At 40.6% G+C, this 27,777-nt stretch overlaps 1 protein-coding gene across 8 annotated transcripts in view; it reads left to right on the plus strand.

Moving 5' to 3' along the window:
* Nucleotides 1–27,777, plus strand: part of LOC137645716 (transformer-2 protein homolog beta-like) — a 234,101-nt gene that overhangs the window by 88,568 nt on the left and 117,756 nt on the right. For all 8 annotated transcript variants that reach the window (XR_011045339.1, XR_011045338.1, XR_011045341.1 and 5 more), the window contains exon 3: nucleotides 30–130. Coding sequence is in view for 3 of the 8 variants with exons in the window: in XM_068378594.1 (XP_068234695.1) it covers nucleotides 30–130 (101 nt within the window). In the remaining 5 variants the exon portion in view is untranslated. The remainder of the gene's footprint in view (nucleotides 1–29; nucleotides 131–27,777) is intronic.

Below are 27,777 nucleotides of genomic sequence, written 5' to 3' on the forward strand. Positions count from 1 at the left end.
ATATTAACAATTTTATTTGAAATATTTAGGTCTAGAAGGAGATCCAGATCCCGATCAAGGCGCAGAACAAGGTCAAGATCCAGAAGTGGTACACCTGTTGATGGTGCTCGACTTCATGTGGCAGAATTAGGTAGGAAAATTTCGTTCATGTTTATATTGTACCTTCAGCAAATTATTTCAGTGAATGTTCTCCAAAATTAATTTGATATATACTCACCTACCACAAGTTAGTCAAAATTAAAAACTAAGTGTTTCACTCTTGAAAATATGTTATAATTCACAAAATGCAAGTCATACTAAGCAGATTACGTCACAGGATTGTGACGTCATCACGATGGCGGACTGAATTCCTTCAAGGTAATCACATTCCGCTCTGCTAAGAGTTACGTTACAAAATAGTGACATCACAATGTTTAATGTAGAAAAATGTCTTCCTTCCATCATAACTTTAAAGAGTTGTTCGTTAATAAAGTAGGGGGAAAAAATTTTTGATCCCTCAATGTACGAACAAGGAACGAAAACAAATGCATACATGCTCCCTGCTAATTACAGTGCGGGAATTAAGAGCAGCTCGAAAGCTGGTCTAGCCCAACACCCAAAGTTTAACAACAGAAGAGCCATTACTTGGTCTGGACATATTTGCTTGAAAATCAAGTTCAATTAAACTGTCCAAGTTTGACCAGCGAAAAACTATCCTAAACAATATCTTCGATGGTTGAAAGGCAGCGAAAGCTATTAATAATAATCAGACAAAAGGTACTTCACCAAATTGTAGAATACAGTAATATATCCACGAAACGAATTCCTGAGGTGTTGACTCGATCAACGACAGAGAATTTATGAAGATATTGGGAATGGTTCTGATAACTTAGAGTGATGGCGCTCATGTATGACCACCTACTGTCATGGTGGCGATCGCCATGAATTTGAATTTCTGTCGTGCCGCGTCGAAACGCGGGATTTAAGCTATATATATGTAACTACCAGGGAAGTTACATATTTAAAAATGATTTGTTCCTATGCAGATGCTGAATGTAGTTCTGGGGTTGGTGAATCCCTTAATAGAGATTTAGCTAAAATTAGTGCAAGGTACAAAATTATGGGGTATGAAGTTGAATCCTAACAAAACTAAAAGTATGATTGTAAGTAGGTCAAGGACAGTAGCTCCTCAACATCCTGATCTCTGTATTGATAATGTTTCTTTTAATTTGTGTAACTTTTAAAATTTTAAGTCTGTAAAAAAATTGGCTTATTGAGAAAGTCTTACAAGATTTTCGGTGATCAATCTATTCTGAAGTGTTTTAATTTTTTCATTCTACCTTATTTTGAGTATTGTTCTCCTGTGTGGTGTTCAGCTGCTGATTTTCATCGTAATTTGTTGGACAGAAACTTACGGTCTAAATTTCTTTTTCCTGATCTAGATATTAATCTTTGGTACCGTCGTTCAATTAGTTCATTATGCATGTTGCATAAGATTTTTCATAACTGACCATCCTTTACATTCAGATCTCCCTGGACAATTCTATCCTGTTCATAATACTAGGCAGGCAGTTAATTCTAATAGCCAGACCTTCTCCATCATGAAGCTCAATACTACTTGGTATTCTAGAAGTTTTATTCCAGCTGATACCAAGTTGTGGAATGATCTTCCTCATCGGGTAGTTGAATCAGTAGAACTTCAAAAGTTCAAAGTTGGAGCAAATGTTTTTATGTTGACCAGGGATGACATGAGTCTTTTTATAGTTTATATATGACATATCTGTTTTTGACGTCTTTAATAGTTTATATAGGACATGACTGTTTTAACATTGTTACTATTTTTAGAATGATTTATTGTTAATTTATTCTCATCATTTATTTATTTCCTTATATCCTTTCCTCACTGGGCTATTTTTCCCTATTGGAGCCCTTGGGCTTATAGCATCTTGCTTCTCCAACTAGGGTTGTAGCTTGGCTAGTAATAATAATGATTTATATGGATTTACTCCTGAATTGATTTACTACAATCGGAAAAAAGAAAGGTGCCTAACTGGTAACACTATATATAGTAAGTTACTTGGAAACCAAAGCTGGAGAGCAATCGCGAGATACTATGAAGCGTAGGTCACTGTATTCGTGATCGTTATCAGAGACTGATCTTCCTTCACTACGATCATCTACTTTATTTTTCAGTGGGTTGGGTATTATGAGTAGATCTGCTAGTACCCTGCAGATTTGCCCAGCCTTTAAAGGCTGCCCATGGGGAACTGTCATGAGACAAGCTGAAGTTGATCCGCATCCCCTTTGCTGAAACTGTCATGGTAAGCGGTGCCCATATGAATCCCCTTGTGAGTATTGCAGGATGTGGCCACCCTTCCAGTGAGAAAAAATATCGGGCATGTCACAAGAAGCGGGCTAAGAGGGATAGATCTCCTTCCTCATCATCTTCCCTGGAGAAGTTTAAGCTCCTTCTTATGACACATGATATCTACCACCCTGATCCTCTTTTACTGGATCCCCCTGTGACTCTGGTAATGATTTACGTGCATTTCAGATGAGTGATACTTTAGTCAATGTTTTATTGTCCCTGGGGCATAGCGGTCATGAGTTGCTACCGGAGACTGATCTCTTGGTTCCGCTTATTTTGCTCATTTTTGGACGACTTCGGTCAAAGTGCTAAAAGTTTCCTCCATTCTCATCCGAGAGCATCTCGTCTGCGGAATGAGCCTGCCTTATCCCTGTGTATGGAGGCAGCTCTTTTTGGAAGTTTCTTAACTCTTCCTACACCCAGAGGGCCATGGCATCACTATTTCCCCCCCAGAAGAATTCTCCGGGTTTGCCCACGAATTCCCCATTGTCTCATTCGAAGGTTTTTTTGGACATCCTCAATGGTGTTCATGACAGGTACTTTGCTGGTATGACTGATTCTTCAAAGTATGAATGTGTCGTTCTTTTCTAAACATCCGGTTTGTAAGGCCAGAGTTATCACATTATCGACTAGCGCATCAATTCCCTGTTATTTGACCACATGTATCGGTATACCTATGTGTATACGCTCAGATGTTCCAGAAAACACAGCCATGCCTGTACGCGCTTGTATCAGAGAACTTTCCACCATGGCTGTGCGTGCTGGCATCACAGAACTCGCTGCCATCCTAGCGTTTTACCATGCCTCTTGATTATGCCGCCATTTTATCTTATCCATGGGATACACATCTTGATCGTGCAGTTAACCAGACACGAGGCTGTGCTGATGCCCCTTTGAGAGACATGCATCCTTCAATTTCGGATAATCAGCAAATAGTCCTTAACTCACGAGCTCAGACTTTTAAAGCCTAACCCATCCTTTAAACAAACTAATAATAAACCTGATATTTTATCTTGGTCTGCACAGACTAATACTACCTTGCCTAATATTTGTAGAACTACTGAGAGGGTAGCCCATGTACCACATGCTTCCGAGAGAGGAGCTGCACCAGTTTTTGTTTGATATTTCTTAGCTGAGAGAGGAGAGGAAAAGGGTCCAAGAACTTTTAATAGAACCTGTAACAGACATCTAGCTAAAATTAGTGCTTGTGCAAATTATATGGCATGAATTTGACGCCTAACAAAACTCAAAGTATGATTGTAAATAAGTTGAATACAGTGGCTCCCTAACTTCCAAATCTGTGCATTGTTAATGTTTTTTAACTCTATATGACTTGAAAATTTAGGTGTGGTTCTTTTTAGCAAATTTACTTTTGTTAAACACTTTACTCATTGAGTCAGTGTTTTTAAGAAATTCAGTGATCAATCTATTCTGAAGAAGTGTTTTAATTATTACATTTTGCCTTGTTTCAATTACTGTACTCCTGTCTGGTCATCAGCTGCTTAATCTCATCCTATTAAGTTTAACAAGAACTTGTGATCTAATAAATTTCATTGTTTCGTAACTGGAATACAAACCTACAGGTACGCTATTTATAAGGGTATTCGGCGAAGCTTAAAGGACGAGTCATTAAGATTTAGCGAGGGTTACGTACCCATCCTGCTAGTTAGCAAGGGTAGGGCGGTTAGCTAGCTACATCCTTCACTCACACACCTATGACTGTGCCTCACTTTACTTTGGGCTCGTAGGGCAAGTGTTTGTTGCCGCTTATCCTCCTCGCCTATTTTGGATTGCCATTAATCTTTGTCTTTTTAACTTACGTTTTAGTCTTCTACATATAAGAAAAGATTTTTATTGTTTTTATATATATACTGTAGCTTTCCTTACAGTTTATGTTACTATTTGGTTGATAGCGCAGTACGGCAGGTTCTCAAGGGCCGAGAACCTTCCCTCCCGCCCTTTCCCCCCTTGGATATCGGTCATCCCTTTGGCGGATAGCCTTCCGTGTGACTCTTCCGCCATCGCAGGGGAATCGTCATCGTTTGGATACTCCTCTGTTAAGCTGTCGCTGTCCCCTTTACAGGGAATCTGCTTGGGGAAGGGAGTGCTGTCTTCTCAAGAGCTTGACTCTAGTCTTACTCTTTCTCAAGGTCATTGCCGCTCACTTTTCTTGGGCGGCCAGCAGTATAGTATCTGCGGGGAACACCTTTCCCGTTTGCCGGTTAGTTTGCACTTCCAAATGGTTTCTTCATTAATTAAGTGAAATTATAATTTTTAATTCAGCTATCCAGCTTCATCCGCCAGAACCCCTTCCACTTGAGGGTCGAGTGGTTCTCCTGAGTAGTGAATATTCTTAGCTGAATTAGATTAATTGTATTTCTTGTTTTATTAATTGTATTTCTTGTTTTGCTACAGTTTTTACGCTGCCGCTCCCCTCCCTTCGATATCGGCCAGAGAGGGGAGTGCGCAGTCCTTATTTTATGTTTGTTTTCTTTGGTGGACACCTTTCCCTTCCGCGGACTAGGTTCTCCTCCCGGGTCTAGTTTTTGTTACAATTTATTTTATTTTTCCTCGGCTATGCTGTTCTTCGTTGGACTAAGATTATCGACGTAGAAGAGCAATGCTGTACGTGCCTTGGGAATCTGCTGTTACTGTGCAATCACTTTCCTGTCCTTCTGCGCTTGTGGCAGCTCCTGATCAGCACACTGTTGTCGAGGAACTAGTTCCGGCTATTTCTTCTCATGCAGCGCTTGACGCAGATTTTCAAATTGAACCAGGCTTTTTGATGGGAAGCAAAGAGCGCTGCCTGGAGGTCCGCCTCCAAGGGTTAGACTACTTTCCCTTCCGAAGGAGAGTTATTCTCCCCAGGTGTTGGGTTATCCTCCCTTTTAAGGGAAAACTTCCCGTTATTATCATCATCTGATCACATCGCCACCAATTGCTGTTGCGGTTTCTTTGCTTAAGACTACGATCCCCTCCCTTGCTAAGGTGACTCTCCTGTCGGGGACTGAGGAAAGTCAGAGGCAAGTCTCCTGCAAGTATTCACCTCTTGTTTGCAAGAGAGGCCACTCATAGACGCTCCTCTTTGGAGGCCTACTGCTGCTGATCAGCTTGCTGATCCTCCTGCCCCTTTTGGGGTGTGTCAACGTGGTCTTTGACCCCACCATTCTTTGCCTTAGAGGTGCTCCTTCGCCTTTGGTGAAAAGACAGCTCTTTAGCCTCGTCATTGCCGCTCTCCTTTGGAGGAGGATTCTCGTCCTGATTCTACTGGTTCCCGACCTTCGCCTAGCTTTTCGGACTCACCCGCTCGTCAACGAACCCCAGTTCGTGACGCACCGTCGAGGTTCGTGAGCCTCTCCCGGGGATGCTTGCCCTTCCAAAGGGCATGTCCTAGCTCCAGATCATTGTTCGGCTGTTTGCCGACCAGCTGTTCTGGTCTATTGCTCACCGCTTGCCTGCTTTTCATTAAACCTCGGTTCATGACGCACTGTTGAGGTCTCGTTCACGAGCCTCTCCTTAGGATGCTTGCCCTTCCAAAGGGCACACCCTGTCTCTAGATCATCATTCGGCTGTTCACCGACCAACTATTCGACCTACTGCAGCTTGTCTTTCTCCGATTGTTGGCCTCCAGTCTTGCCCATCGTTAGCTCGCCAATCGCCGTTTGCCATCTCGATGATCGCTAGCTCGTCTTTCACTGAAGGCTAATTGTCAGCTTGCTGATCGCTAGATTGCTAGCTCATCTTTCTCGGATTGTTTACCTCCAGTCTTGCCGATTGCCAACTTGTAAATTGCCAATTTCCAGCTCACTGACCACCGATTGCTAGCGCACAGGTCACCGATTCCTAGCTCGTCTTTTACTGATAGCCAATCGTCAGCCTGCTGATCGTTAGCTCGTCTTTCTCTGACCGTCGACTTCCAGTCTTGCCGATCGCTGATCCCTAGCTCACTGATAGCCAATCGTCAGCTTGCTGATTGCCAGCTTGCCGATCCCCGATAGTTAGCTATTGCAAGTGCCCCGATCACTAGCTTGTCCTTCACCGATAGTTAGCTCAACTCCCTGATCATTGAACCTTATTCTAACCATCCGTTTATTGATCGCTAGCACTCTGAGCGTCCTCTCATAGCTCCAAGCGCTGATCACCAATCTCTGGCTCGCCGATCACCAACTAGTCAATCGTCGTACCATACTGCTGTTCCTCAGCTTATCTGATCATCCGCCAGCTCCCCTTTTTTGGGGCGGTCAGATCGTCAGCACGCCGTTCGCCAGTCTACCTTGTCAGCTCAACTGTTGCTAGCCTACCTTGCCAGCTCAATGATTGCCCACTCAACTGTTGCCAGCTCAACAGTTGCCCACTCAACAGTTGCCAGCCCACCTTGCCAGCTCAACTGTTGCCCACTCAACGGTTGCCAGCAATCGCAGATCGCTGCTGATTACCCTGCCAATCGCTGATTGTCTGCTCGTGCTTTCGCCAATCTTCGATCTCCAGCTCACCAATTTCAGATCGCCAAAAGGTATCTCGCTGAACACTTTTCGCCTGTGACCTCACTCTCTCCTCGGTCTTGTCGTTCGCCAACCTCATGGCCCTTGTCAGACCAACTCTCCTTGCCACCTGACCAACGAATTCTGGTTTTTGACTCTCCAACTAGTTCCAATCACCCTGCCGCTCATCCTTTGATGACCTGGCAGCATATGGCTGTTCGCCATTTGACAATAGTTAGCCCCTCATGAACTTATCCAGCGGTTCGCCATTCACCTTTGGCTCTTCAATCGCCAACTCGCTTACTGCTCGCCATTCGCTATTATGCCACTAAACGATTATCAGTCCCCATCAGCAGCTTGTCAACAGGTTACTACTCGCGAGCACTCTCCGACTGCACAACGGCCACAATAACCAGCCCTTTACCATTGTCAATGTTCACCAGGAACAGCATCACCCCTGTCAGGGCGTTCAAGGTAAGGTCAAGCGTTGCCTTATCTACTTCATCAGTTGAGGTCGAGTTCTCTCCCAGGGAAGAGTCCTTGCGCAGAGTCTCGCATCCTGTTCACTCACCTATCCCTCCACGGGGGGGATCGAAGGGATCCGCAAAGGAGCTGCGAATTCCACACCATGTTGGAGAAGGTTAGACAAACAGTAAGACCACAGGTCTTCATGTGCACGCTGGATCTGAAGGACGTATACTTCCAGTTCACAAACCATTCATCTTAGAGAAAGTATCTGAGATTCAGTCTAGACAACAGAAAATACCAGTTCAGGGTACTGTGCTTCGGTCCTTTCCACAGCACCCCAAGTCTTCACCAGAGTGTTCACCCTTGTATCATCCTGGGCTAACAGGATCGGCATCCAACTCCTCTTATCTGGATGACTGGCTGATCCTAGCAGACTCGGTGGCAACCCTTCTTTAGACCAGGACAAACTTCTGAGGCTTTGCCAAGATCTGGGGATCATGGTAAACCTCAAAAAGTGTTTCCTGCTTCCCACTCACAGATTGGTATACCTAGGAAGGAACTTAGACACCAATCTCCACAAAATCTTCCCAAGACCTTTTACTCAAGCCGAGAAGAACTCCCAGCCCAGAAGTGGCTATGTCTCCTCAGACGCTTATCATCCCTGGCCTGTCTAGTTCCCAACGGCTGCCTCAGGATTCTATCTCTCCAGGCTCGAGTCCAGTTCGAGTCAGGTCTTCGATTCCCCGGACATTCTGATCCTCATGGAACCAGAGGAACGGACGAACTTCAAGTGGTGGGCGGTAGACGAGGATCTGCGAAGGGATGTAGTTCTTCTTGTCCTCCCCCCAGAATTGATGCTGGTTTTCAGCCCATCAAAAGAACGGTGGGGGACCAAGGTGCTGCAACACTTGACCTCAGGCCTCTGGACAGAGTCCGAAAAGTGCCTTCACATAAACCTCTTGTGAAGTTCATCTTTCTGGCCCTGCAACAGTCCCATCAGTTCCTGGTGAGCCACTCAGTGGTGTGGTGAGCGACAACACAACAGTAGTGGGTCACATTAATAAATAAAGAGGTACTTGTTCTCAGTCCCTATCCCATGTAGCAGAAGAAATACTGAGATAGGCTGAAGTCCGCTTGGTACCGCTATCAGCCTGCATCATTCCAGGAAAGAGGAATGTGCTGGCTGACAATCTGAGCAGAGTATCTCAGATAAGGGGTACCGAATGGTCTTTGGATCATCTAATAGCCTACAAAGTCCTGACACAGTGGGGTTCTCCAACCGTGGATCTGTTCGTGACAGCCCTGAACGTCGGGCTCCCACTACTCCCCAGTCCCAGACCTCAAAGCTCTCTAGCAAGATGCATTCCAACAACAGTGGGACAACATCGACGTTTACGCATTACCCCTGTTTTGTCTGATGAGAAGAGAACTCACCAAGGCCATAACATCGATCAACCTCTCAGCGACTCTCATAGCTCTGCTATGGCATCATGCAGAATGGTTTCCAGACCATCTGCAGCTCCTAATGAAGCCTCCAAGAGAACTCCCTCCACGACACGATCTACTCGGACAACCACACATCACCACATAGCCGTAGCTCCCCTAACTGCACACCTGGAGACTACCCAGCACCCCTTCACTTAAAAAGGATTTTCACAAGTTGCGAAGAAGTTGTCTATATTTGTGGAAATCCTCAGCAGCAGTCTACCAGGCAGAGTGGAACATGTGTTGTTGGTGTCATGGAAGGGGTACCTCTCCACACAATGTCACTTCCAGCCATAGTGGATCACAAACACCCCTCTTAATGAGAGAATGCCTTGATGAGGTCATTGAGCTTCAGCATGGCATATTCCCGTGCTGAAATTTGATAACGGGCAAGAGGGCTCTAGAACTTGGGGAAATTGCTCCCCCAGTTTGAATCTTAAATTTCTCTCTCATCTTTTTCTTCCTCGTAATATTACTTTGACATCTCCTAATTTTATTAACTTTCTTTCATATGGTTGTCCCAACTCTATGAAAATTATCCATTATAGCCTCTGGCGTAGATGTTTCTACATTTGTTATTGCTGCCTGCTTCGATGAATGGAGGAGGGGTCACGGTTGGGAGGTATATATTTGCATTCAAAGCTATATGTGAGAATACTGGATGATCTCAGCCATCCCGAAGATAGTTTGGACCTTTTTGGCTGAACTATTCTCAAGTGTTGGGTCTTTGGAATCCTGGGGGATCCAATGCTTGGTGTAAGACTCTTAGCTTTTGGCCGGAAGCCCATTGGTCTAGGTCCTAACAGGCGGGTTCAGCTTACACCTGTGCCTCTATATCTGTTTTGGTGCTATCCTTTGGGTAGGATATGGAGTGGACCATCTGAGAAGCATACTACACCTTATGCCGATAGTGAAGAGTGCAAATTTCCTTTCCAACATGTGATGCTTGAATATTCTCGAGCAGGTGAATCAAACGATTTCAAATCAAAATTTTCCCTTTTATTTATTCTTATGGATTCTGCCGACAATCACCTCCCTCCCCTGGATATGCTGACTCGCCCTCGGCACTTTTGACGACCACTAGCAATTTATTCAAAGAAAATTCCGTTGACGACTTGGGAACTAAAAAGTACCATTTTTTGAACTTTCGAAAGAAGGGTAATTTGGGCAACACAGGAAAATTGAAAGACCTGCATGTTACCCAAACCCCATTAGAAGTTAATTATAATGTGCTACATAAAATATTTGAGTGCTACGGATTAATAAAATAAATTCAAATGAAACTTCAAGATGACAAGTGGGATTCTTGGTTATCATTCAACTGTCATGAGGAAGCATTCAGTGCAAGCCGTAACATTATGAATATTAAAGTAGGTGATATGAATACAAACGGTGCTCTGTGTGATTTGGGTACCTAAAGATCTGGATGTTTACAGACCAGCAGACTGGATTGATAAAGATGCAGAAATGGTTATGCCATCTAAAAGAAAGCCAAAACCACCATTGTGGCTTGTTGCTCAATCTACAGGAGGTATAGAAAATTATTTTAAGATCTGCAAATTTCTTCAGAGGAAGGTAGGAACGGTCACACCTGGAGACATATCTCGATTTGGTAAGAAAAGTTACTTGATAAATGCCAAGTCATACGCACAGTCTGTTATATTGTCCAATTTAAAGACAGACAATGATGATATAAAATTGGACATTAAACCCCATCTTAACTTCAGCTATGGAAGGGGAGTGGTTTTCAATAGATGTCTATATGAATTTACGGAAGAGGAGGTATTGGCTATTTTTCCATTATCAGTGTGGACAGTACATAAAGTACCTGTAACATCAATGATTATCCTTATTTTCCAGGATGCTGATGTACCTTTCCACATTGGCATAGAAAATGAAGGGATTAAAGTTCAACCTTTTAAGCAGAAGCCTCTGCAATGTTTTAGTTGCTTTAAATTTGGGCATCCTTCCAAAGTTTGTAAGAATGATAAAATTTCTAATACTTGCTCCAATCTTTACCATAGAGAATTGTACACTTGAGGCAAGGTGTTTGAACTGCAACTTTAATCATAAATCTAATGATAGGAGCTATCAGTTATATAAGTAAGGAGAAGTTGTCCTTAATAAATCAATTATTGAACATGTAAGCATAGGGCATGCCAAGAGATTATTAAATAAACCGACTACCTATGCAAAGACATTAAAAACAGGAGAAGTAGTTCCTTGGGAGTCATAACCTAGTACTGTAGGTAGTTCTCGAAAAAGAAATTCACCATCTACTGATAAAGTGCTGTAGAATAAGGCAAGAATATCTCCTCCTAAAGATTACCATTGTGTATCAACAAAATGACATTGCCCACTACTATCCAACCTTTATCCCCTGTTACAAAGGATAGTCCTAACTTCTCCCAGGTCATGTCCTTGCCTGATTTGATGGAGATTCCACTTGAGACCAAGTTACCAGGTGCACCTGTAGGGGAAAGGTACAAAAAACTGGTAGCTCACCACCTATTAATCGTAAAAGAAAGATACCTCCATCTCTCTCGCCCCCTTCCATAAGAAATATTAGTTATGACATCAAATGAATATGATATTTTGTTTTGATGTTATGGATCAACCAGAAGACAATTTAAATGAATCAGAAATTCAAGTCGAGGTCCACCATTCCTCTCAACAATTAAATCAAAAGGACAAAAAGAAAATCACAAAAACAAAACCCAATTTATCAAGACCCTCTTTTGTAAAACCATCGGGAAAGTGTTAGATCAAAAATTGCTAATGGGAAGACTTCATTCAAAAGTTCCTCCAAAAAATTAACCGTAGTTTTTTCCTCCATTTTGTAATGGAATTGTCAGGGTTTAAGGGCCAAATATGAAGAACTTAAGCTCTTAATTCATGAGCATTCCCCCATAATTGTATGTTTACAGGAGAGCAAACTTGATGCTAATGCCCTTGTCCTCGCAAATATACGAGCTATAAGACACCATATGATCACCGAGTAGGGAGCCGTGGCGGAAGTCTCGTATATGTGCGTCGAAATTTTCCCCAAATATCACTGTCTATTCGTACACCTCTGCTGGCAGTGGTTGTACAGATTGATATAGGGAGAAAATATACAATTTACTCTCTATACTTGCCTCCAAATGATAACATATCGTATGATGATTTAGTAGAGGTGATTCAACAGTCCCTAAACCTTTTCTTTTACTTGGAGATTTGAATGGTAGACATATTTTGTGGGGTGATGTTTCAGCAAACACCAGTGGCAATATTATTATCATCAGTTGTGGAAAACGAGGATGTCGGGCTCTTTAATACAGGAAAGCCCACACACTTCCATGTTCAGACAAGTACTTTGTTGTGCATTGACCTTTCAATTGCATGTTCTAACTACCTTCTTGATTTCAATTGGAGGACATTAGATGATTGGCATACTAATGATCGTACACCAATCATCGTAAACACCAACAATGGTCCACCTTTACAAAGATCGCCACAATGGAATCTTGAGAAGGCGTACTGGGTAAAATTTTGTGAGCTAAGTGAAATCGAGGAGAGTGCAAAACAGTTTGAAAGTATTGATGATACCGTAGACTTACTGAATGGAATTCTCCATATAGCAGGAATCTATTCGATTCCCAAAACCACAAGATTATTCAAACGACGACCAGTCCCGTGGTGATCTTCAGAATTAACTGTCTTGCACAGAGCCACCAGAAAATCTTTGACTAGATTGCGTAGATGCTGTACTGAGGAAAATTTGTTAACACACAAAAACTGTAGAGCACCGTTCCTTCGTGCCATGAAAGAAGCTAGGCCAATTTTGGGTATCTTTTGTTTCCTCAGTCAACAACAGTAGAACACCACCATCTTCTGTATGGAGTAGAATAAAAAAAAGATTGCAGGAAAATTTACCCCAGTGTTGAAGGTGAACAGTCGGTATGTGACTGAAGCAAATGTTGTTTTGGAGTGCCCTGGCTGATCATTTCTCAAACGTATCATGCAAGTGTGAAGCAGCTCCTGGTCACCAGTATAGGAACATTGAAGAAAAGAAAAATTAAAATTTCCAACAGTCCTTTTACTGAAAGAAAATTTGATTCTGCACTTGCTACTTGTAATGATACAGCCCCTGGACCCGATGGAATTCCATATGCATGGATTAAACTTGTACCTATTAATACAAAGTTATTAATTTTAAGCATTTTTAACAATATAGCATGATCATAGTTACCCAAGTGTTTGGGAAGTAGCCATTATTTTAGCCTTTTTAAATCGGGGCAAGGACAAGTTTTTAGCAGCAAACTATCGACCAATTGCATTGAGATCTTGTTTATGTAAAATCATGGAGAAGATAGTCAATGCAAGACTGATATGGTACCTTGAAAGGAAGGGTATTTTATCCTATTCAGTGTCGATTTAGAAAAATACACTTAATGACTGATGTGTTGATACGACTTGAGTCCTCTTTGTGAAGCCTTTGCTTCCAAACAGCACCATGTAACAGGTTTTTTTTTTTTTTTTTTTACCTTGAAAAGGCATATGATAATACATGGAGATATGGTGTACTTAAAACCATTCATGAATTGTGATTAAGCAGAGAGCTACCTGTGTTTATTCAATCATTTCTTTCACATAGTTTTTCAAGTGAAAGGGGTGGGGGGGGGGGGTGGCTATCAGAGAGGAAATGTCAGGAAGAATGAGTTCCTTGGGGTAGTGTGCTGAGTGTAATCCTATTTGTACTAGCAATTAATGGGATATCCTCAGTCATTCCTCTCGATGTTTTCTCAACACTGTGGATGATCCCTCCGTATCATTTGCTGGAGCTAGAATGGTAATGGTTGAGAGAAAACTACAACTCTCTATTGACAAAATTATTAAGTGGGCCAGTATGAATGGATTCAAGTTTTCGACAAGTAAAACTGTTGTCTATTTCTGTCGTATTCGGGGAGTACATCCAGACCCGGATACATACATCAAAGTTCAGCTGATCCCATGTGTAAGTGAAGCTAGATTTTTAGGGTTATTTGATCGTAGGCTTGCATGGATTCCTCACTTTGAAAGCCTTAAAAGTAAAATGCCTTGAGGCTCTGAAGCTTTTGAAAGTTTTGTCCCATACGTCGTGGCAGGCAAACCGTAAAACTTTTAAAATTACAGTATACAAGGTCTTGATTTTTTAAAACATCAGGTATGGTTGTGAAGTATACTCCTCAGCCACCCCAAGCCGATTAAAAGTTTTAGATTCTATACACCGTGCTGGCATCAGATTGTCCACAGGAGCCTTTAGAACTTCGCCTATCCCAAGCCTCCTTGTTGGCGCTGGATAGTTTACCGGGTGTCTTCTATTATTCGATATTGGTTTAGGTTGCAAAGACTCCCTAAATCTTTAGCTTGTCATACTTCAAACCTTAAAAGGCATTTTAGATATTTTGAGTTGCACCCAAAATCTCCTCAATCTTATAGTTTCCGGGTAAAAACATTATTGTACAGTTTAGATATAGGTAGAAATAAAATGCTCTTATGTAGGATATCGTCAACTCCTCCATGGAAATTACCGGATATATCTTTTTGTAAATATTATATTGGTATAAAAAAGAACATAACTGACTTAAAAGCCAAGTTTCTCTTTATGGAACATGTTGAAGAACACAGGGAATCAACTTGTATACAGTGTATACTGATTGTTCCAAATCTGATGCTGGCATTGGATTTGGAGTATATAGTAGTGCTTTTAAATGTAGAGGTACACTTCTGCTAGCAGCTTCTATATTTACTGCCGAACTATATGGCATACTAACCGTTATTTAGAAAATAGCCTATCTTCTGAAAGATATTAAACTTTTAAAATTGCATCTTTGCTTTTATGGTTTTAATTGGTTATTTATTCATTTTTATTTACAATAAACGATATTGGCGTCAATGACCGTAGAGGTCAAGATGCCAGAAAACCTCAAATCAATCACTGAGTCAAATCACCAAAAGCACCATCTCTGCATGGATTCGCAGAGTCATTGATCATGCTCTGAATCCAGATCCTCTTCCAACACATCGACCCACAGCTCATGTTGTCAGGGGCATAGCTACATCCCTGGCATTCAAAGGAAATTACTCGGTGATGCAGGTTCTACAAGCAAGGTTGTGGAAGCACTAGGTGACTTTTACAGCCCATTACCTGGAAGACGTGACCCACAGGAGAGACTATTGTTCCTGTGGTGGCTGCACAACAGCCGATTTAATTTCTCAAGCTGCTTATTGGGCAAGAAGAAGAAGGTTGAGGGTATGTTACCCGGTTTTAGTGTGCGTGAATGAAAAGGAATGACTGGCTCTCCTTTTCTTCTTCCTCCACTCTTGTGGGGAAAACAGAATCCTGAGTTTTCTGCACAAGCTGGCCTCAACCACTGCAGGTAAACCATGTTCGTTTGTGTACCTAGTATTGTGTCAATATACTATTACGTCCCCATATTGTAGTGAAGTGGTATTGTGAAAGTCTTGGTCAACTCTGTTATTCCCTACAAAGACTCTTGAATAACTTTTACCTTGACAGTCACATTGCTAATATCTCAACACACAGCTTGCTTAGGCTGTAGGTCTTGCGTAACAAGGTTTACCAAGGTGTTAGTCTTGTTATTTTTGGTACTAACCTACTCATAAAAAGGAGACACCGGATAATGCCAAAAAGCCAGATTGGCAGGAACATCCACCCTCCTGATGGGCGAATCGCCCTGATAGATAGCTTAGATTTGTATTCCAGTTATGGAAAACAAGTGACAAATTTGGAGATAATTTGTATTTTACCTAACGATACAAACCTTGAGCTATTTATACAAACTTAAGGCCGACCCTGTCCCCCATGTGAAGTCCTACCTCCAAGCAAAGTGAACCACAGTCACAGTGAAGGGGGTTAGCTAGCTAACCCACCCCCCCACCCTCTACCCCTCAAACTAGCGGGATGGGTAGTTAACCCTCGCTAAATTTTAATGGATTGTCCTTTCAGCCTCGCCGAAAGTAATACCCATACAAATAGCTAAAGGTTTGTATCGTTAGGAAAAATTCAAATAATCTCTGAAATTGTCATATTCCTAATCTGACACTGTTATCCAGTTAGTTCTTTAATATATTTGACAAGGAATTCTGGTCTAATCAATTTCATGTCCTTGATATAGATATTTACCTCTGGCACAGTCATTCAGTTAGTTCTCTATGCATGTTGCATAAGAATTTTCATAATTGTGACCATCCTTTGCAGTCTAATCTTCTCAAACAGTACCAACATGCTCGTAATACAAGGTATGCAGTCAATTCTAATAGTCCTTTTTTCTCCATCATGTGGCTCAATACTACACTATTCTAGAAGTTTTGTTCCAGCTATGACAAGGCTGTGGTAAAATCTTTGTAATTAGGCAGTTTAATTGGTAGAAGTTCAAAAGTTCAAGCTTATAACAAATATTTTTATATTGAACAGACTGACATAAGTCTCTTGATAGTATATATATGAAAGATGTTTTGATGTTCTGACTTCTTCAAACATTTTATATTAATTATTCATTACACCCAGTGGCCTGTGTGTGCGCGTGTATTGTTCCACTATACAAAGGTAAGAGAGATGTGTACAAGTATTGTAAGGCAAGGGGTATTAGTGTGTCGAATGTGGCTGGAAGTGTATGGTAGAGTGCTGAGTAGTAGTATTCAGGATGAGAGAGAGTATGCAGTCTAGAAATACAGGGTTGTTTTATAAGTGGTAGGGGATGTATGAATCAGATTTTTATATTTAGGCTCATATTTGAGAAATATTTAGCAAATGTAAGGCGGTGTATGTTGCAATTATGGATCTGGAGAAAGCTTATGATATAGTTGATAGGGAAGCAATGTGGAATGTGATTAGGTTGTATGAAATTGGTGGAAGGTTTTTGCAAGCAGTGAAAAGTTTATACATAGTCAGTAAAGCGTGTGATAGGATAGGAAATGAAGTGTGAGTAGTTTCCAGTGAGAGAGGGGTTGAGACAGGGATGTGTGATGTCTCCATGGTTGTTCAATTTGTTTGTTGATGGAGTTGTGAGAGAGGTAAATGGTCGAGTGCTTGTTGTAGGATTGAAACTGATTGATGAGTGATCATGATTTGGAAGTGAATCAGTTGTTGTTTGTAGATGATACTGTACTGTATTGGTTGCTGACTCAGAGAACCTGGGTCGATTAGTTACATAGTTTGGGAGGGCGTATGAGAGAAGGAAGTAGAGAGTTAATGTGGGTAAGAGTAAGGTTATAAGAGGCATGTAAAGGGAGAGTAGTGCTAGGTTGAATGTAGAGTTGAGTGGAGAGTTCATAAAAGAAGTAGATCAGTTTAAGTACTTGAGGTCTGATGCTATTATTATTACTATTACAGTAAGGCCTCACAGCACGAAATTGATTGATTTTGTAAGGGCTTTCGTAAAGTGATTTTTTTGTGTTGCAGGTCACTTTTTACATGTAAATAGCTTAATTCGTTCCAGACCCTAGAAAAACACCAATTTAAAGGATTATAAAAAGGATATGCACCACTAAACAGTACTAAATGTATGAAAAGTACTGTATTTTGATCATTTAATAATAAATTAACATTGATAATCTGTAAAAGAAGTGTTTAATAAGAGACAACAGAATATACCGTATACAGTAACAAAAATGTGGAACCTTACCTTTGGAGTGAAGCAATGTCCGAGAGCGAAGTGCGTGCCGGTAGAGGAGGATGAAAATGGCGGAAAACGTTTACAAGTGGCAGAAAACGTAAACACTTAACTTTACAAAACAAGGCGTCTCTTAAATTTTTCAAACCACCCACGAGAAGTCTTGAACTCCGGGGGTTCCTGCTTCGATGTTCCTTCTGCATTGGCTTCGGCCTGAGTAAGCACGAGATCACAGAAAATGGCGTTGGCTTTCTGGCAGATTATCGCTTTGGTGATAGTGTCTCCAGCCATTTCTCTGTCCTTTATCCAGACAAGCAGCAGTCTCTCCATCTCATTGTGGGCATGGCTCCTCTTGCTGGAGAAAACAGTCATGCCCTTAGGTGTTGCTGCTTTGATAGCTTTCTTCTGCTTCAGGATAGTTCCTATTGTAGACGGATTTCGGCCATATTCTTTCTCGAGTGCACTTAACCGCATGCCAGCCTCGTATTTCTTGATTATTTCCATCTTCATGGAAATTATCGTCCTTTTCTTTCCCTTGACATCAGCGACTTTCTTGGGACCCATGGCTAATGATGTAACATAATATCACACACGATAACAGTACTTACTGTAAAATTATTACGAAAGCAAAATCACAAACACTAAGTTAATGCGTACGATACCCCTGCCGTAACGAAAAGACATAGGAACGCCAATGCATAGATGTGTGATGGGATACAGGACAGTAGATGCCAACCAATAGGAGAGCAGGATCTCATGGTGGTAACTAGCATCCGAGTAGGGAGATAACCAATGGGAATGCAGGAGGATAGTAGCGAGTATACGGGCTGGCAGCGCGCATATTTTAAAATCCGTCTTGGATATGGTCAGGCTCTCGCTCCGTACTGCATTTCATTGTCCAAAACATTTTTCGTAATCCGAATCGTAAAACTCTTCATCTCTTTTTGCAAAGTGAAAATTTCGTAAGCCGATTCTTTCATATTGAGAGGTTTGACTGTATTATTATTATTATTATTATTATTATTATTTCTTGCTAAGCTACAACTGTAGTTGGAAAAGCAGGATGCTATAAGCCTAGGGCCTCCAAACAGGGAAAATAGCCCAGTGAGAAAAGGAAAAATTAAAAAGTAACATTAAAATAAATATCTCTTACATAAACTATAAAATCTCTAACAAAACAAGAGGAAGAGAAATAAGAGAATCGTGTGCCCAAGTGTACCCTCAACCAAGAGAACTCTAACCCAAGACAGTGGAAGACCATGGTACAGAGGCTATGGCACTACTTAAGATTAGAGAACAATGGTTTGATTTTAGTGTCCTTCTAGAAGAGCTGCTTACCGTAGATGAAGAGTCTCTTCTACCCTTACCAAGAGAAAAGTAGCCATTGAACAATTAAAGTGCAATAGATAACCCTTTGAGCGAAGGAAAAATATTTGGCAATCTGCGTTGTCAGGTGTATGTGGAAAGAGGAGAATCTGAAAAGAATAGGCCAGACTATTCGGTGTATGTGTCAGCAAAGATGAAATGATCATAAAGAGAGAGAAGATCCAATGTAGTACTGTCTGGCCAGTCAAAGGACCCAGTATCACTCTAGTGGTATTATCTCAATGGGTGACTGGTGCCTTGGCTAACCTACTAACTACCATTTTGTTGTTGTAAATGGTGGAGTGGAAGTAAATATACGCCAGAGTGAATGAATTATGTGAAGCGTTGGGGGTAGTGAAGGGAAGGGAGTGGTAAAGTAAAGAGTTAGGAGTGAATATAAAGAGAGTTCTATATGTGAAAGGGATTATACAAACTTTGATATATGGATTGGAATTGTGGGGAATTAAAGTGATGGAGTGACAAATTTAATGTGTCTGAAAAGAATTGGTTGAGGAGTAGGGCTGGTGTATAACCATTAGGTAGGGGTAGGATCAAAGTAGTAAAGACGAGAACCGATTCAAGAAATGAAGTAGCAGCTAGAGTGGATGTGATGGTGTTGAGGTGGTTTGCCCATGAAAAGAAAATGGAAAATGGCTGTCTGCAGAAGGTGGTTATGAATGCAAGAGTTGATAAGAGAAGTACAAGAGGAACGCCAAAGTTAGTGTGGATGGATGGAGATCTAGGTGATAGGATGATAGATGTGAGAGAGGCAAAAGAGCGGGCCAGAAATATGAAAGAGTGGCGAGTGATTGTGCGCAGTTCCGACAGGCCCTGCTGATTCCTCCGGCTGCCTTGGTGACTGCTGAGGTGGCAGCAGTAAGAGATTCAGCATATGGAGCCTCATTTGTGGTGGATAACAGAGGAGGGTAGGCTGTTATGCCCTAGCAGTACAGTAGAACCCGCCATATGACATTAATCCGTTCCGGAGTTGGTATCGTATGGTGAAAATGTCGTATGGCGGGCAATAGAATAGCTAATGCGTGCAAAACCCCAGGTAAAAACATCAAAATTTTATAAACTTATTGAAAATTAGTAACAAAATAGTTTAGTAAGCACTGTACTACAGTATACTTAATATATAATATACATGTACTGTACAGTATATAATTAAATAACATTACAGGTATAAATAAAAATTATATACTGTACTGTAAAGGAAAAATAAAATTTTATTTACCTTTGGAGTGACGCGACTTGAGCTGGTAGTGGGTGGAGGCACAGGGGGGAGACAGCAGATATAAAAATGTATCAATGCTAATTGTTATGTACAGTTAATAAATTTATTCTTACCATTAAACACTTAAAATTAAAAATGGTTTTTTTTATTATTTTTGTCTTTTGAAATTTTTTTATGATTTTTTTTCTTAGAACTTAAAGAATTACTCCCTTTTTTTTTTTTTTTTTTTTTAATAGAATCACTTATATCATTTTTGCTTTCTGACACTTCGCTTTTGGAGAAATATCTATCCAAAGAAGCCTGGTTCTGACGATTCCTCAACATATTTCTAAAATGACTCGTACACTTGTCATTAACACTCTCCATAAGACGACCTGTGTGAAGTTTTTCTGTTTTTTTTTTTTGTTTTTTTTAATGAATCTCATAAGGTTTTCATACCAACCGATAGCTTCCCTTATTTCTGCCGATGTCGTTTCTTCAGTCTCCCCCCTGTCCTCGCCACCACTAGAGCTCTGCTCTTCTTGAATGATTGTCAACTGCATTGCCTCCAACTCTTTCAAGTCTTCAGTCGTAAGCTCCTCGATAAGGTTATGGACGTCAGCCTCATCGACAACAAGCCCCATGGACCTCCTGATTGAAATTATCTAACATCACTCTCAGGGGCAAGATCATCAACAGCCTCGTCTTCGGTTCAGGGTTCGAAACCTTCGAAGTCGTGTTCTGCCACAACAGCTGGCCACAGTTTCTTCCATGAGGAGTTCAAGGTGCGCCGTGAAACCTCATTCCAAGCTTTGTCGATCATCTTCAGGCATTGAACGATGTCAAAATGCCCCTTCCAAAATTCACGGAGGGCGAGTTGAGTGCTTTCAGTCACTTCAAAGCATCTTTTGAACAGATGCTGCTTGTAAAGCTTATTAAAGTTGGCAATCACTTGCTGCTCCATAGGCTGGAGGAGAGGGGTGGTGTTCGGTGGCAGATCGAGAACCTTGATGAAGGAGAAGTCAGGATGAATGATGTCCTCTAGGCAAGGAGGGTGAGCAGGGACATTGTCCAGTACCAGAAGACATTTGACAGGAAGATTGCTCTCTTCTAAAAATTTCTTGACAGCAGGACCGAAGCAGACGTTTATCCACTCAATAAATATGATCCTCGTGACCAAGGCCTTGGCATTAGACCCCCAAAATATCAAGAGCCTATCCTTCGTGATATTTTGTGCCTTGAAGGCACGAGGATTTTCTGAGTGGTACACCAGTATGGGCTTAATTTTTAAGTCCCCACTGGCATTTGCTCAAAATGCGAGCGTAAGTCTGTCCTCCATCGGTTTATGGCCAGGAAGTTTCTTTTCTTCAGCTGTGATATATGTACGGCGGGGCATTTTCTTCCAGAAAAGGCCAGTTTCATCACAGTTAAACACTTGCTGAGGAATGTAGCCTTCTCTGGAAATGGCTTTCTCAAACTTCTTGAGGAATTCTTCTGCTGCTTTCTTGTCAGAACTGGCTGCCTCTCCATGCCTGACAACTGAGTGAATACCAGTCCTCTTCCTAAAACGATCAAACCACCCATGAGAAGCCTTGAACTCTTGGGGGGCTTGCTGCGACGTTCCTTCGTCTCCGCCGTCTCTCTGGGCTTCCATGAGATCGGCGAAGATGGCGCTCACCTTGTGTGAAATTACCGATTGCGTGAGTGTATCGCCAGCGATTTCTTTCTCTTTAATCCATAGTAGAAGGAGTCTCTCCATCTCGTCGTTGATTGAGGTCCTTCCACTGGCAAGGACAGTCATGCCTTTAGAAGACTTACTTGCTTTAATGGCTTCCTTGTTTTTGATGATTGTACCAATCGTTGACTGGTTACGGCCATATGTACTAGCGAGGGTAACGATGCGCATGCCTTCTTCATATTTCTTTATTATCTACAGCTTCGTTTCTATAGTAATCATCTTTACTTCTCCCTTTAACATCACTAGCAATCTTGGGACCCATGGCTAACAAATTTAAAGTTGGAATTAAGCACTGAAATGCAAAAAAAATACGATATCGCAAGCACTCACACGAGATAGTCTTTACGAAACGCATACGAGATTCTGAACTGAGCGCGTGTATAACAAAGAGAGAGAGAGGCAGCATCTCTCTCAGGCATTGGGGGAGGTATTTCGGCCAATAGCGTATCGGCATCTTAGTGACGCCGTGACGCTGAATAATAGCAGACCAGCTTCTAAGTGACGTATGCAGTGACATATGAGCGTGGTGGTAGGGGAGTGACTCGCACAGTCGTACGCGTAAAAACCGCCAAATTTGAATTTTGGAATTCAATGTCGTAACGAGGGGACGAAAAAACATCGTATTCCACACCGTAATGTGAAAAAAACGTAAGCTGGGGACGCCGTATCCCGGGGGTCTACCGTACCAACCAAACTTGGCTGAATCCCTCTTGCGAGTGTCATTGTATGCTGGTGAGTGTGTCCACTTGTGTGATCCGAAAAATAAGCTGATTTAACATGGATAACAAAAGGCTATTGAGTGCAATATAGCTACAAGTTTTCGTGAATAGTCTGTCATTAATTTGAGGTCAGAAAAGTGGGATAAAATGTCGGCATAGGATAGTTATCTTGTGAATTACTAAAAATCTGAACAAAATGGCACTCTATAACACAGGCAAAGCTTGGAGGGACATTCTGCAATCAGCAAGAGTAAATTCCATGAGTTGGCACAACAAGAACTAGACCTTCTGATAAGAGGTCGCTATTAGCCCCAACCAGTGTGATGGAAAAATATTCTCAAACATATTGAAACAATATGATCCAACAAACTGGAGCAAGTCTGTGGAAAACATCATCAAAACTATAGAAGAAACTCCAAAGAAGATCCAGGTGATGAAGAGACTTATAAAGAAAGTTTACATTAATCAACACATTCCATCAAAGAACAATAAGAAGTCCAATATGGTGAATATGCTGATTGATGCATTGGGAAAAAGAATACCAAAATGGTGCAATACATGTAAGATGTGGTACAGCATTGCTAATCTGCAACAACTGATTAGGAAATGCGATGCATGTCATGTACCAACACACCCTACTTGTGCTGAAGTACAACAAAAAATAAATAATAAAGACACAAAGGTATTCTGCTCATCATGCTTAGTCTGGATAGATATATAATTAAGTTGAGACTGAATCTGCAAATGGTTGAAGATAAAGAAGAAGAGAAAAATGAACAGGATATGAGTAAGGATGCAGAGGAAATCATTGATACCAACATATGATGCCATTCAACAACATACTTAGGAAGAAATAAATTATCAGATGGAAACAAATAATAGACCCAAGAGAGATTACCCGGACCTACATACTTTTAGGGAAGAGCAAGAAAAAAAAAAAGATATAGTCTGCAATTTACTGAAAAGAGGGAATTGCAGATTTGGCAAAAGATGCTACTACAAGCATCCAAAGATATGCCATAATTATGAAATATATGGTAAATGTGCATATTTAGACGGATATGGAGACGAATGCAGAGATCTCCATTCAAAAATATAGAAAAACCTGAAAGGAGGAAAAGGATGCAAATTCAACAAAAATTGTTGAAATATGCAACCATGAATGAAAGTCAGAAAACTCAAAAGCAAACAAACAAGAAAAATGAAAGCAAAAATGAAACAAAAAAACAAGCTGAGTGTATACCACGCTGTGCACAAAAGGCCCCAAGATATGATGCCTTTCAGCCCAAATATGCACAATTAGAGCCCAACTACAAAAAATGCGTCTATAATGCCAGGGGTTGATACACACAAAAATGAATATGAAGGCAAAAGAGCAAATATAATAGAAAAGTTGGAATTTTTAATGGCAGAATTCCTGGAAATGAAGTAAAGAACCATATCAGAACAGGAAGGAAGCATGGGAGAATCCATATTACCAATATTCCATAATGGGGATGAAACACAAACCATAATAGTGATGAATGCACAGGGTTTAGTCACGAGTAACTCTAAAAGGAAAATAGAGTTCTTAGAAGAACTAACCCAAATTGAAAAAATAGATATATTAAATGTTAGTGAAACATGGTATTCCCAAGAGACTGGCAGTGATGACCAGATAAAGGGTTTCCAAATATATAGATCAGACAGAACAAATAGGAATCAAGGGGAAACCGCAATATATGGAAGAGACATAAATCAAGGAAAAGTCTGAAAAATACAGCAACACAGAATGTGAATTGATTGCAGTTAAATTTGAACATGAAAAACTAGTGAATATTGTAGTTTACAGACCCCCAAATACTAAGGAGTTTGACATAATAGAAAAAATTGATGATATATGTAGAAATCATAAAGACTGGAATGTACTCCTATCCGTAGATTTTAACTTTCCTTTCGTGGATTGGAAAGAACGAATAGAAGAAAGTGGTTGCATATATAGATATAATAAAGAGAGTAATAGTAGCGCAGAAGATAAGAGGCAATTTGAAAAGCTTCAAGATATGCTATTAGAACATAATATGCAAAAAATAAACCACATTCCAACAAGAAAGGACAATGTCCTAAATTTAGTATTTGTGAATTATGTTAAAGAAATAATAGTGTATAACAGGAATTTCAGACCACAATGTCATAGAATTAATAGTCCACTCCAAAGCAAGTGAACGCAGAGATAAACAAACCACAAAACGATGGGAATGATATGGAAAATATAATTTTTATAGTAAGAATATAAAATGGTCAGAAATAAATGAAGAATTGAACAAAGATTGGAAAAATGTATTAGTAAGTGATAATATACATGTAAATACGGATATACTGTACAAAATACTGGAGAAAATTGTTGAAAAATATGGGAATGATGTGGAAAATATAATTTTTATAGTAAGAATATAAAATGGTCAGAAATAAATGAAGAATTGAACAAAGATTGGAAAAATGTATTAGTAAGTGATAATATACATGTAAATACGGATATACTGTACAAAATACTGGAGAAAATTGTTGAAAAATATGTACCGAACAAAAAAAATAAACATCAGACATGCATACCAAAAGACAGAAGGATCTTATTTCAGAAAATTAGAAAGTGGAAGAAAAATCTTGCAAAAAAAAAAATATATGGAAAATGATGGAAATAAAAAGTAAGATAGAAAATGCAGAACAAAAGATTATACAATTGAAAGAAAATTAAAAAAAGGGACCCAGAAAAAAGGACACTTCAAAAAAAAAAAAAAAAAAAAAAAAAAGTACTTTACTCCTATGCTAAAAAGATGAATAAAGGGAGATTAGAAATAGGCCCTCTAAGAATTGAAGGATGGTTAACGAATAAAAAAAAGGAAATACGCAATATATTAGCAGAAAAATATGAGTGAATTCACGCCAAGAATTGCGAATGAGAATAAGGAAACAGAAATGAGAGAAGAAAATATTCAATATCTAACGTATATAGATATTAATGAAGCAGATATTGTGCAGGCTATAAGCGAAAGTAAAAGTGGATCGGCGGGCTGACCAGATGAAGTTCCAGCGATTTTTTTAAAGAAAACTGCGCGCACTATCGCGAAGCCACTTGCAATACTGCTAAGACAAAGTGTAGATATGAGCAAGATATATGTAAAACATAAATTATCTTATATAACCCCTATTTTCAAAAGTGGATCAAGACAAGAGACAAGCAATTATAGACCTGTTAGTCTAACATCACATATGGGAAGTGTATGAAAGGGTAATAAAAAAGAAAATAATGAATCAATTTGGTTAAAAATAATTTATTAACTATAGGTCAACACAGTTTTGTGCCCGGAAAAATTACACAAACCCAACTGATAGCACACTATGAAAACATACAAAAATATGATAAATGAAAAAGACACAGAAGTGATCTATCTAGATTTTGCAAAAGCCTTTGACAAGGTAGCCCATAATATATTAAAGAAAAAAAAAATGAGAAAGCATAATATTGTGAGAAAGATAGGAAAGTGGGTAAAAGAATTTCTGCAAAACAGAAAACAGATATTGGTTGCAAATGACGAGAAATCAGATTTCTATGCAACATGATCCTTATTTGCCACTGCCTGTTTGGTTTGGGAGAGCCTCCTCACGCACACAAGTAACCAATAGACATTGTGCTATTGACACAGTTTTCCCTCAATCGAAGTGAGAGATATCGCTTTGATGTTTCTCTCTTGAAGCAGACTAGGGACACGCTTGACTTGTTCAATACCCAGGTCTCAGTACCTGAGAATTCTCACAAATCTAGTAGATCCTCGAAGTTGCTAACTTTGGCGCTGTCTTGCTAAGGGAAATTCTATATTGACTCTGAGGATCACCTGAGCCTACTATCTATTGACCCTGACATTGCTAACTTGGTACCCAGTTTGCCGAACAACAAATAAATTGACCTCCACTCTCTCAGCATGTGATGTGCAAAATATGGAGGTGGCAGGTATGTTGGCCATCCAGGCCTGCTCCTGACTCGATCACTGGTCAGGAGAAGTGTCACGCTTTCTGGTAACAGAGAATATAAAGCGAAGTTGAAGATTTTTTGAGATGAGTTACAAAGGCCCTGTAGTTTCTTCACCAGAAAGTTTCCCTGTGAAGTAATTGTATTTTCAAGAGGCGTGACGCTGTTTTGACCTGATGCACCAAACAGTTATAAGTCAGGGATGCCTTTTGCCTGAGGAACTCCACTTTAGTGGACTTCTACTCTGTTCCTGCCTCCTGAAGTAGCCACTGCTATTAACAAGGCAAACCAGACTTCCTTCACGATGAGAGCTGTGGCCCCAAGGATGCCTGCCCCTCTACAGCCTATGAGAAATTTGTCTTTTGAACAGGGAGTTCAACAAAGATGCTTGCTACCTCGTACGGACTCCCAGCAGTGTAGGAGGCAAGACAACCAGACCACCTTATGCCGGAGAGGACATCCCTGTGGTTGAAGGGGGGTGAGGCTGTAGAGTCTCCCGCTATGGAGGGCAAGTTCCCCAGTTCACCACCAGTGGGGGAGGTAGTACTTATAGAGCCATTGAGACAGGTGACAGTTTTTTGGGGCTGATCCCTTGACAGTGGAAATTCTATGTTCAGGATATCGAGTCCCTTTTGTAAGCTGCCCATCCCCATTAGCTTGGACTCTGATAGTCCAACCATTCTATATTAAAGGCTCGGTTAAGGACTCCTTCTAGAGGAGATGTCCAAGACGTTGGCAAAAGGGGCCTAGAGGAAGACTTAAACGATTCCCCAGGCATCCTCAGCAACATCTTTGTAGAGAAGCTGGTTGGGGTTTGGAGACCCATCGTAGACTTATACTGTCAGAGCACGTTTGGTCTTTGAAGAGAGTTTAGCATGGAGACCTGAAAGATGCAATTTCTGGTACCCAACAATCCGCGATCAAGAAAGTTACTGAGGTTTTATTTCCGAGACAAAGTCTACCACTTCAAGGTGCTGTGCTTTGGTTTCTCAATAGTGTCTCAGGTGTTCACCAATACCTTTGCCCTTGGCTCATGCCATGGACATCATGCTTTTACAGTATCTAGATGATTGGCTTCTAGTGAAGTCAAGTGCTTTGCTTGCTCAGCCCTATTGACGAAAGAATGCTTTGGTGAAGTCAGTGGGTTTGTGCATGGCATAATGCATGTCATATCCATACTGAAGCCTTGTGATGGAAAATAAGGCTCTCAAACTGGGGAATGATAAATATATATATATATATATATATATATATATATATATATATATATATATATATATATACGGCCTTTACTC

This window comes from Palaemon carinicauda, chromosome 8 (assembly GCF_036898095.1).
Source record: "Palaemon carinicauda isolate YSFRI2023 chromosome 8, ASM3689809v2, whole genome shotgun sequence".
Taxonomy (NCBI): domain Eukaryota; kingdom Metazoa; phylum Arthropoda; class Malacostraca; order Decapoda; family Palaemonidae; genus Palaemon; species Palaemon carinicauda.